The sequence below is a fragment of the Triturus cristatus genome, chromosome 6, assembly GCF_964204655.1.
Source record: "Triturus cristatus chromosome 6, aTriCri1.1, whole genome shotgun sequence".
Taxonomy (NCBI): Eukaryota; Metazoa; Chordata; class Amphibia; order Caudata; family Salamandridae; genus Triturus; species Triturus cristatus.
The window spans coordinates 453,078,342-453,090,361 of NC_140589.1; the positions used below are offsets into that span (position 1 = coordinate 453,078,342).

Consider the following 12,020-nt stretch of genomic DNA (forward strand, 5'->3'; position numbering starts at 1 on the left):
TACACCACCATCCTCAGCGATGCACAGAATACTCAGTTACTCTCAGCAACAAGTTCAAGTCCTGCAAGAACCAGAGAACGACAGAGCCAGTAGGAAGTCAGTGGGAGAAGAACAAAGAAAACGTGACATCAACCTGCCATGAAGTACTGGGTCTCAAGAAACACCAGCATAAATAATGGATCTCCCCTGAGACTCCTAAAATCCAAGAGTCTGCCAGGGTTGTTTGTTCTCATCTTTTCTCTTCCTCCCCGCCGTAGAGTGAACGATGTAGATAGCCAAAGCAGGGAGAAGAAATGAGATTGAGTGGACACCTCGAACGCAGCTCGACGACCGGTCCCTACTCTACCATACAAATATGCAGATGCAAGAGAAGAGCGACAATGTGGCAGCCACATTAGGACAACTTGGTCTCAACATCTACACGGGAAAAAACAAGATCCTGTAGGCCAACATGGCCACCACAGTTGCAGGTGATGTACAGTAACAGGTTGAGGCCTTCACCTACCTGGGCAGTATTATCAGACCAGCAGGGTGGCAAAGATGCAGACGTCAAAGCAAGAATCTGCAAAGCAAGGGCTGCCTTCATTTAGCTAACGAAGATCTGGAGCTCCAAGGACCTAACACGTCAAACCAAGATTAGGCTTTTTAACACCAATGTAAAATCTGTCCTTCTGTATGGAGCACAAATTTGTAGGACAACAGTGACCACCACCTCCAAAGTCCAAACCTTCATCAACACCTGTTGGAGGAAAATCCTCCAAATTTGCTTGCCAAACACCATCAGCAACAACAACTAATGTCAGCAGACGTCCCAAGTCGAAATCATGAAAAAGCGCTGGGGCTGAATAGGTGCCCCCTTCGCAAGCCAGCACCAAACACCACCAGGCAAGCCCTGCCCTGGAACCCTAAAGGAAAAGGGAAAGACAAAGAAAGACCTGGCGCCATGGCCTTGAAGCTGACTGCAATGAGATGGGTTACACCTGGAGTCCGAATAAAAGAAAAGCCCAAGACAGAGAGGATTGGAAAGTCCTGGTTGACAGCCCATAACTCTGTAGGGTTAGTAGGCATAAGTTAGAATGGAAGAATAATGAAGGACTTTAGAATATTATTTTCCATAATTAAAGGTCTCACTTCTTTTGATGATAGACAAGGTCTTAATCTTGGAAATATACAAATTACATGCAGCTAAAAACAATGTTACTTGTCATTCCTACCTAAATGGCATAATTAGTATGCCATTTACATTCCTTAGTCTTAACAATACAAGATTTAGTTTTTACAAAAGCTGGTGAAAGGCAAGAAGTGGGCTTAGGACCAACACCGGATAGTTTAGATTCCTAATTGAGATTTTGATAAAAGATGTAAAAATACAATGTTCAACTGGTGAAATAGCAGCCTCTGGCAACTTCAAATCAACAGGATCCTAGATGAGGATTTCCCAGTTTGATTCAATCACTTCATGGGGGGTTTATATGCGATTTTGGTAATGATTAAACCTGACTGAACCTTTTCATACGAAACCATTTTATATAAACTTTAAGATCTATTTTTTCAATTTCAATGACAGTCAGCAGGCTGACTAACCGAAATTGACAAAAGCCCTTTTATGTAAAGAATGCTTTATTTCACGTTTATTTTTCAGGTCTCTGCTGCTCATTCCAGTTTCTCTTCTACTCTCCAGGCTCTTTTTCAGCTCTAATTTTAGGTCTTGCTTGAAAGGCAGCAGGCTTTTCCATCAAAATTCACACCTATATTGGACGAAGTACAGCGTATTGCATATAGAAGAATTTTTAAACTACCAGAATTAACCCTGCTGTTTCCAGATATGCCTTGAACTCAGCTTGCTCAAACAGGGCTTATTGTGTAAAGCTGTTTTGTTTTTGTTTTTTAATATCAGCCTGCTGTGCATGCAAAACCAGATTCCTAAAAATGTATTTTCCAAGTCATTTTAGATGCCACAGCAACAGACTACTTGAACCATGTACATGGCCAATGCACACAAAGATTTAAAGCTGAATAAGGCTAGTGAAAATGAAATACCATATGCAGACCTCAATTATCTCACTAAAGGCGCAAATGTCAATTTCTCAAACAGTAGATCTACAAAAAATTGAAGTAACCAGTCATGCAGTCCTAATTAGCATCTGTTATGAAGCACCCAATACTATTTAAGGTGGTTAATAATCAAGATGTGCTTGAAGAACATACTGAGGGGGTGCGATTATAGTTTTCCCGATTAAGGAGTATAGGGGTAGATGGAATAAATTCAGCATAGCAGACTTTGAAAATACAAGAAGGAATCCACCTTCCACCTACTTTGTTGCTGTCCTGCGTTTAACTTAGAAAGATGCATTAAAATGCTGGCTCCATACCAGTAACATAACGGAGCTCTTGTGCACGAACAAATGTTTAAATATGATTTTTCAAAGAATAATTCTAGCATGTAGTTAAATAATGTGTTATGCAAATAACAGCTTGCCCACTCCGTAAGTCAGCGGTTTAATATGTTATCCAGGTTTTATTATGCTTCTTCTTCGTTTTTATGTGTCATTTTCTGGTTTTAAGTAATAATAAGCAATAAATATATACATTCAGCCCCGCTTGACAAAAATAAAATAAGTAAAAGAATACGATTGACAACGTCACTGTCTGTAACATCAACCAGGAGGAAATCAGAAATCATCCATGATGATAATCCTGTTGCTTGAGTGCGGAAGTCAGCCCAGTTTCAAATATCCCAAACAAAGGCAGCGGATCTGCAGATTTGTCTATAGATTAGTGTATAGAGGCAGGCACTTAAATGATTGCAACCACGGATTAAGCTTCAAATGAAAAGAGGTGTGCCAAGTAGCTCGCACTTGGCAATCTGAATGGATACCAATGCATCTATTTTTGACAAACCAGTAGCACCACCAATGGTGCTGTCTTTACACGGTCAGGTACCACCGGCTATTTTATGCTTTCTCTCACATGACCAGTGAGCTGGCGGACAAACGAAAACATAATCCATTCCACCAGCCTCACGAATGGCCAACCAGAACAAGGAAACAAGATGAGAAAAATCAAAAAGGGGAACTTACAAAAATACCAGCAATACCATCATTTAATATGAAACAATTCGCTAAATCTGAAAAAACAACAGTGAAACCTTAAAAGCACAGGAATGAGCAACACTGCATGATAAAGATATCTGAGCAATCGTAAGTAAATGAGGCAGGCACCTTAACTAAAGGACGAGAAAGAATTAAAAAAAAAAATTAAACGAACAAAGCAAAGTAACATTGTATGTGCAAAAAGTTGGATAGGGGAGACTCGAGTCCTGTTTGATACGATTTGTAAATATTGTAGCATTTGATTGCCTGTCTATTGGGATGCTAAAGGAACACACAATGCATAGTCATATTCTTTCAGATACTTCAAAACAATCTATTGTATTATATATTTCAGTTAAATAAACAAGTTCTCATTGTAATATATTCATGCTCTCACTTTGTTGCAAACTTACGAAAAGGTTAAAGGAATGTCAATACCAGATTCAGGACAAGAAGAGCCTGATATTCTAGAGCATCTTGAGGTAACTACAGTCCCACATATGCTCTGGAAATAAACCCTTTGGCAGACTGCTCCCATCAAAATTCTATTATTAATTTTCAACATGATTTTTTTAAGGCAGTTCCAAGAGGTGCGCTGCAGCTTCCCCACCAAATGTCATTCAGCATGTCTGACAGCCTTATGTCCTTCACTGGTGTCTATGGCATTTCAAATAGTAGATCTTATTTGAAATACCTGAAGTGGAAACATTACACCAAATGTTATCATTCACCTATAGTAATGTGTACAGATATAGTTCTGGATCAAAACTCTTGTCATATTGAGCATCAGTTTAAGCCCCACACTGTTTAATCTATATGTTTCCCTGCTGGCCAAACTCATTAGGGAGTTTGGTTTCTCAGTTAAATCCTACGCTGATGATACTCAGTTAGTAGTATCTGTTTCTAGCAACATAGAAGAGATAGCTGATCGCTTTAATCTTTGTAGGACACAGGTCAACCAATGAATGTGCTCCAACTGCCTGAAATTGAATGGTGAAAAGACTGAGGTTCTCTTGTTGGGTTCAGATAGCTCTTTTTAGTCACAAAGATGGTGGCCATCTGGTCTGGGAGACCTTCCGGCCCATGGGCACAAGGCAAAAAATCTAGGCTTTATCTTGGACGATAAGCTTACTTTTAAAAACCAGATCAGTGCCCTCATCAATCTTCTTTATTTTAAAGATAAGGAAGGTGTGCCCATTTATTCCGCCGGACACATTAAAACTTCTGGTGACAGCATTGGCCTTGTCCAGATTGGATTACGGTAATGCATTGTATGTAGGCATCCGAGGACAACATCTTTAAAAATTGCAGCGACTTCAGAATGCAGCAGCTAGATTGTTGCTGGATGTCCTGAAATTTCAGCCACTTTCTCACAAATTGAGAACCTTGCACTGGCTACCAGTGGACAAGAGTATCAAGTTCAAATCCCAATGCCTAGTGTTTAAGGCACTGCATGGTTTTGGTCCTAACTACCTGAAAATCATTTAAAGTGGTATCAACCATCCAGAAACTTAAGATCAGCTCACTGCAAACTCTTACAAACACCCAGGTTTAAAAAAGCGAGCTGGGGTGGAAGAAGTTTCCTGGTAGGTACGGTTATAACTTGCAACATGCTTCCATTTGGCATAAAGAACAGCCCAACTCTGCTAGCCTTCAGGAAGGAATTAAAAACATGGCTCTTTAGCAACTAACTTTGCAGTCACAGTTCTTGGAACCTTGCTGAACCGCATGTTACTAGAGCCTAGACGCCCATGGGCAGTTGTGTGCTTTATAAATGTACAAATCAAATCAATCAAATGTATAAATCAAAAGTAGTACACACTTATGTTTATACCGAGTACACAGATTCATGAAATATAAATTTTCACAGTCAATGAATTTGATTTTGGTTAGCAGAACTGGTCGGCTATTGGGGCTTAATGGAGCAATAGCAAAATCTTACTTTTTAATAACTGAATCATCAAGGAGGTCAATTTTATTTTGTACGAGTACTGTGGGTATATCTCCGACCTCAGCTACTACTTTTTCTCGCCAGCTAGGGATCGCTTCAAAAGACTCCCGGTCGGTGGTAGAAAATGCAAGGACACAAGCCTGGGCTCCTAGAAGATCAAACAGCAAAGAAGCACAATCAATTAATTAATATTGTATTTCACATACACATTATTAAATAACACTGCATTTGCTCCTGCTAGCTTTTGACCACGTAGCCACAAAATATATTTAACTTTTGGAGAAGGTATGTGACAAGCTAATACCACATATGCTAAATACTCGGGAAGAAACCATTCTCTGCGAACTGTAAATAGGATTAACTTTACTTTGTGGGGTATCAGTTGCTCCTTGTGACTTGGCTCTGTCCAGTTGTGGGTAAGGATGCCACCAACTGATGAACCAAAACCTTTCCAGCTCATGGCTAGAAACCCCCTTTGACAGTTCAATAGAGCTCTCGCACGTGTTAGGAGTGAAGACACCTACTGAGACAGACCAATTTCCAATTATCAACCCTCCCACAATGTAAGACTTGAAAGGAACCTGACCTCGTCAATAGCCCACTTCCACATTTATAATGGAAGAAGGCAAGTAGTGATCTTTTGCGTTTGAATGTAGAAGGTAAACATTGCATGTCTGTGGAGACTCACCACTCTGCTCTAGTCCACTAGAAGGAAGGCTAACTGGGTCAGAAAACCCACTTTCAGATGTAGCACGTTCATATGGAATGCCAATTCTGATACACAACCAAAATGATAACCTTCATGGAAAGCTCATACACCTACCTCCTCATTACATATAGCTGTACGAGACAGTAATTATTGTGTTTATCCCCCATAGAAGGGTAACCTTTTACAAATTTAGGAGCATATGCCCACAATCTCAGGGCTCATACTAAAAATTGGTAGATTGATGCAGGCTTGGACAGGATGCCTAGAAACTGATTTGACAGGTGAAACTTTAAGGAGCAGAAGTGGAGTTTGCAATGTGGGACCACCTCTAAACTCTCAAATGCTAATAGAGACAGAAGGCCGACACAGCCCTGATTTCCAGGCAGTGGTTCATGGTCTGATTGATGGCCAATAGGTGGTTGGGCAGTTGAAGGCTTGAGGAAGTCCAGAGTGCTGGATCCATTTGAAGGGCACGAGGGAGCATTTTGGGCAGTTCACTGAAAATCAAAGATTGAATATCCATGAATGAGACTGGACAGTCGGCTAGATGCAATCAATGATGCTCTGATTAAGCAATAGCTCAGTAACCGTGGACTTTTTGCTGCCACAGAAAAGCAGCCTTAGGAGACAATATCTTGGTGAAGTTACCATTACATGTAGGCCAAAGTACAGTATGCCGTAGTGGTGGTTTACTACCTTGAAGCTAAGGTACTTCCTTAATTCCAGCCAGAATGCTACATACTTGGAAATTAGGGACAAATGTACTAACAACCAGGTAGTGAATAGTAGGTGCAGAGTGTGCAGCAACAGTTTGCAACCGGTCTGTAATACTGTGATGCAACCTATGTACATACAGGTAGTATCACAATAGTCCCAGTCACAGGGAGCCGTAAAACAGCCTACCCAGTGAGTATTAATTAGGCATGTTTCTTTTTGCAACCCGCTGTGACTGGCTATGAACACATAGATAGTGGCCTGCAAGGAACAGCAGACAACCATCCCTGTGTTTGCATTTCACAACTGGACCTCTTTTTTGTTTTGTTTGTTTTAAAGCATCCTGTGATCCTTAAAGGACATTGTGCTACATTTGGGAAGATATTGGAGGAGCTAACAGTGGCCCTATGGCCTCCTCTTCGGGCCACACTACATGATTCCTAAAGGGGAAGATATCCAATGCGGGCATGCAAAAAATTGGTGTATTAGTTTAGGAGAGTAGGTGCCCACCTCAATTAATAACCACAGTCCTTATTAGGATTGGTCACTAAAGTCACTAAATTAACTTGAGCTCAACCAGCTGCCAGAGATGGTACAGAGCAGACAGACTTAATTTAGAAGCAATGTGAAAAGCACTTATGCAGTCACAAAATAGAAATGAAGTCAAAACACAGCACAAGAAAACATCAAACCAATTTCGAAAAAGAAAATACATTTTAAGTAATAAAATGACACCATAATGTCAACAATCCAATAAGGGGAGCCGGAGACATGAATTTTGGAGGTTTAAAGTTCAAAATAGTGCCAAAAAGCATTAGGCACCAATCATAGCCATCTGGTTGCACTGGACTAGCATCTAGGCACAAGTTAAAGCCGACTGAGAGTTGGGTCGGATACAGACCCTGCGTAGATTTTCATGAAGGACCTGGCCTGGCAGTTCAGGCTGGATTGCTCCCACTGGAGCAGGGTCAAGATGATTTGCATACGTCTGAGACAAAACTGAAGGAGAGGTACAAAACGATGTTTTGGGGGTTGTACGACGGTACATTGCATGCAATTACTTCACATGCCTTTTACACGCATTTCTTTGCGCACTTTTTACCCTAAAAATGCATTTAAAACACATGCCAATACCACGCATTGTTTCTATATTTAAAAACAATGTATTTGTGGGGGGAGACCTCACACTTCCCCCCAACTTACCTTAAATGAGTTGTATTGGCATGCGTTTTAAATGCATATTGGCAGTAAAAATATCAGCGCTAAAAAAAGCATTGTAAAGACTTAACGAGGTAAAAACCTTGTTGTAAAGGTTTTTTCCCGTTTTGGGATGCAGCCCGAGCGATTGCTAGTGGCTGAGGTGAACTCAAGTATTCCATCCATCACTTTGTTTTTGATGCCCTAGGTGACGCCGGTTATGCCCAAACGTAGCTCACTGTGCCACTGGAGCAGAGCTATACCCGGCTGAGAAGCCCCCAAAAGGGAGAAAGCAGTCCTGGGTTGCTTGTGTACAATTTCAGGGAGGCCCTGACCTGGAAACTAAGGCTGGACTGTTTCCATTGGTGCCCGGGTTCAGAAGCATTTGCAATTGGCTGGATTCAAACTTGGGTGGCGTGGTGTGCAAAATAACTAGGACTGTGATTCAGCACAGAGTAGTAGTGTTGTGTAGTTCCTAAGAGTCCCCATGACTCAGCGTTTTGGATGACCTAAACTGAGGGTTTGGTGTCCAAACCGACTCTGAACAACCCCACAGGATATGTCAGCAGTTAGACTAGCTGGCTCTACAGTGCCACTACCACCCCCCTGTATTCTACAGTGGTGTGGGTAGTTTCTGGCAACCACTAAACATGACAACCCTGATTCCTCAGGGATCAAGGAAAACAGTATAGTACTTTTCGCTCAGTCACTCGTGCTTACTTCTTCTCAGGAAATACACAAGATGCCGTTTTAGGACTTTTTCAATAAGTATTTATTGGTCCAGCGACAGTCTTGTGTAAAACATATTTGCTGCAACAATCAGGAGAGAGAAGCATACAAAAGAAATTGCAAGTGCTAATATGGTAAACAGTAGATACATTTCATATACAGGTCAGATAAAACAGTAGCATTTGCATACTCCTATAATGCATGTCCTACCTAATTTGCCAAAATATACCTAGCCTAGATATGTAGGTGTAGCATGTATATGTGCATGTAGCCAAGAAACCCCTAGGGAATAACCAGCCCCCTCACCCGATGGTTGAGAATGAAGGACCCAGTCTCTGCCTTGAGGACGACACCCCGCAAGGGTTGTCAGACCAATGCGTGTCAAAGGTTCAGCCTGCAGGACCCAGTCTCAGCTTGGAAGGAATTCTCTTCTAATTTGCACGGGGATAGGGGTCTTATATACAAGGGTGGTCACCCCAGGGTTTCTTCTAGAATCGATATGTTTTGAAAACAATCATAAATGTTTTGAAAACACTCAAATGTTTTTCCAAACAAATGTGATCATGCACATCTGGCTGTTGGCCGAGGATGAAAAAAGTGGTAACCCTTATACAGAATAATTCTGCCTGGGGACATGTTAATGTACGTCAGGTACAGGGATTATGATAGAATACTAAGAGCTTGGTGTCGAAGAGACAGGAGCAAGCTACTAGGTAAATGGTCACCTGTTTGGAATCGTTATTGTCGTGTGGGTAGGACAATGTATGAACATTAGGGGTATACATGACAGGACTAGCCTAAAGGAAACAACAGTAGCTGAGAATAATTCAAGCATTCCATCCAGAACATCTATGTAAACTTTAGTACCTTAGGGTCATGACTTGCTTTTGTAGAAGCTACCAGTAGTGTCCAGGGCAGATCCAGTTGCAACTGGTCAGCTGGGCAGTTGCAGGAAAGACCTCTTGTAGCTTGTTCTTTCCCTGTAGCTTGAACATGAGGCAAGTCTAATGACCCTTTGACTCCATTTGACTACAAATGTTTGTCTTGAGTGCAACATGGAGAGCAGGTCCAGTCTTCTAGGCCCCTCTTAGGTCTCAAACAGCAGGTTCAGTCCTCCTCTGATCTTCCACTGCTACAGGAATGTTCCAAGGGGTAAAGGGGGGCGGGGTACTGTGGGTGCCACATTTATGCCTGGCACCAGCTTGTGGGCGACTCCTGTCCCCTATCTAGCCAAAAGGGTAAAAGTTCCCAAGTGTAACCCTACATGCCTTTGCAGCACTTACTGTGTGCCCTACAGCAAACAATCCCACAGTGCCCTCCTCTGTCTAAATCCAAGATGGCAAAACCTTTCTTCCTCTGTGCAGAGCCTATCTATCCTCCCCAGGGTGTGGCCAGGGAAATGAGCAACTCCTCCTCTGTGGTCACTGTAAATCAGTTTTGGGGGGCAGCTCCTCTCCCAATGGGAATGGTGCCTGTCTGACTGGGAAGACAAATAAGGGCCCTCTCCAGGTGTCAGCTAAGATTTGTCTCTGAATGGTATGTCTCTTTGAATTCAATCAAGTGACTGAGTAGAGCCCAAACGATCATCCAGCCAGAGGAACAGAAACACCTTTCAACACCCACGTCCCTTTGTAGAACAAAGCCTGGCACTTCAGGAAAGCTGAGGAAACATACTAATATGGCGTGCTTCTTTCTTTCATGTGAAGTGTGATCTTTTCCTCAAAAGTACAACGCGGTTTTCATTCAATCAGTGGAGCTTGGGACATTTTAACCCCAAGAAAAGGCCACAGGTTAGCTACACTGAAAGGCTGCCAAATGGCAGCCAGGAATAACTGGTGAACGTAGCAGGCCCCTAGGCCAGGGCTGCTGCGAGAGGGCGTGCAGAGTCACATCACGCATGCACACAGCCCTCAGCCCTCAGCCCTCAGCCAATCTCCCCAACTTTGAAATCGGTATTATGCTTAAAGTCTGAATAACTCTGCAGACTATTTGCCTTGGGATAATAGTTTAGAGACATTATAAGTGAGCTATTTCTGTGAATAACTCACAGTACAAGTGTGATATTCCAGGCAACCCTTCTCCCTGGCCAAGTTAAGTGCAGTGTCTCAATCACAATGGTTCAAGCATTGTTAAATGAGTGGCGTGGGAGGGCACCAGAAGAAGGCAGGGGAGCCAGCGTGCTTGCTCAGTTGTAAACAACTCAGAAAACTGAGAATGGTCCGAACAAATCAGCAAGCAGGGCTTTAGTAAATACTTCAGGACTCCCAAGGTAAGGTTCGCTGGAAGCTGAAGCACCATCGTCCAAGCACAGTATGCGCCATTCTGCCAGCTCGATACGGGGGCTCTGTCCAGTCAGACGTTCTTCCAGATGACCTAATATCATGTCATGGTTGTCAATGTCAGTATCAAAAGTTTGGAGTCAGACTTTCATAACTAGCCAAATGGCTGTTGTATTACTTCTCATCTTTGCAACCTCTTCACTTACCCCTGAAAGCTTTCTATAGTCAAATAAGGTTGCAGTTCAATAAACTTGATTGGTTTTCAGTGACAGTGTACAGGATCACATAACAGAGCAACATGCAGAATACCCTGCATAGAGCTTTGTGCCATTTTTTACTTCGCAGTCTTATTAAGCATATATATCATTAGAGATTTCAAATTTGGATTATGATTGCATACATACGCGTCATATGTTATGTGCATTTACCCAATATCTTCAAGGCGGACTATTACTGAGAAGTCTATTCGTTTTCCCAGCATCTCCACCCAATCAGATAAATCTTAAAATTCATCTGCCATCTCTCCCTGAGGCTTTTATATATTTCTTATTAACTACACCTCATTCAATAAAATCTTTCGTCCATACCTTATATTTCGGGGCAGTCGGGCTTACCCAAAGTATAGCTTTGCCTCTTTTCGCTAGGGAGGCAACGCAATAGTTTTTCTTCAAGGGAAATATCCCAAGTAAACACTGCTTGATAGCTTAATAATAGGAGGACTGGCTCCAAAATCTATCAACCGCTTTCTGTCAAAATTCGGCCACCCAGGGCAAACCTAGATAACAGGAAGGATGTCTGCCCCAATCATTTTGCACCTACTACATGCAAAGGATCTACCTCAGTGATAATTATGGCTAGTTTTTTTTAGATGTAATGTATGTATTTTTGTACGCAATAAAATGAAATTAGTTTGAAACGTGCATTCGGTGAAATAGGTTTGACCTGTTCACACGCTTTCCTCAGTCTTGGCGATCTTGTGCCTATTTAAGCACTGCCGATTACTTATTCCCACTCCGGTTGTGCATCAATGCTGCATATAGATTAGTAATTTGTTTTGTGCACCCAGCCATTTAAATGTTTTATGCATCATTTCTGTGTCTGGAGGCGCTTCGGGAAATATGATCCAGATCTCGCTCTCGAATAAGAGTCTACTTTTGGTTCCTTTTGCCCATGAATGTATGCGAGTGGTATATGAATCCACGTTCTGTCCAAGTTCTATAAACAGCCAGATATCTATCAGCTTTATCACGGTTAGTTACCTATGCCCCTTTCAGTGGGGTTAAATATTAGAGCCTGGGATCACCTGCCATTCCATAGCACTTCCTGGAATTAATTTTTCAATATACGAG

General features: G+C 42.0%; 1 protein-coding gene across 1 annotated transcript in view; it reads right to left on the minus strand.

Moving 5' to 3' along the window:
- The window catches only part of RAB23 (RAB23, member RAS oncogene family), a 352,339-nt gene that overhangs the window by 168,386 nt on the left and 171,933 nt on the right, over positions 1 to 12,020 (minus strand). Inside the window, exon 4 of the mRNA XM_085610889.1 lies at positions 5,035 to 5,191. Within this exon, the coding sequence (XP_085467015.1) occupies positions 5,035 to 5,191 (157 nt within the window). The remainder of the gene's footprint in view (positions 1 to 5,034; positions 5,192 to 12,020) is intronic.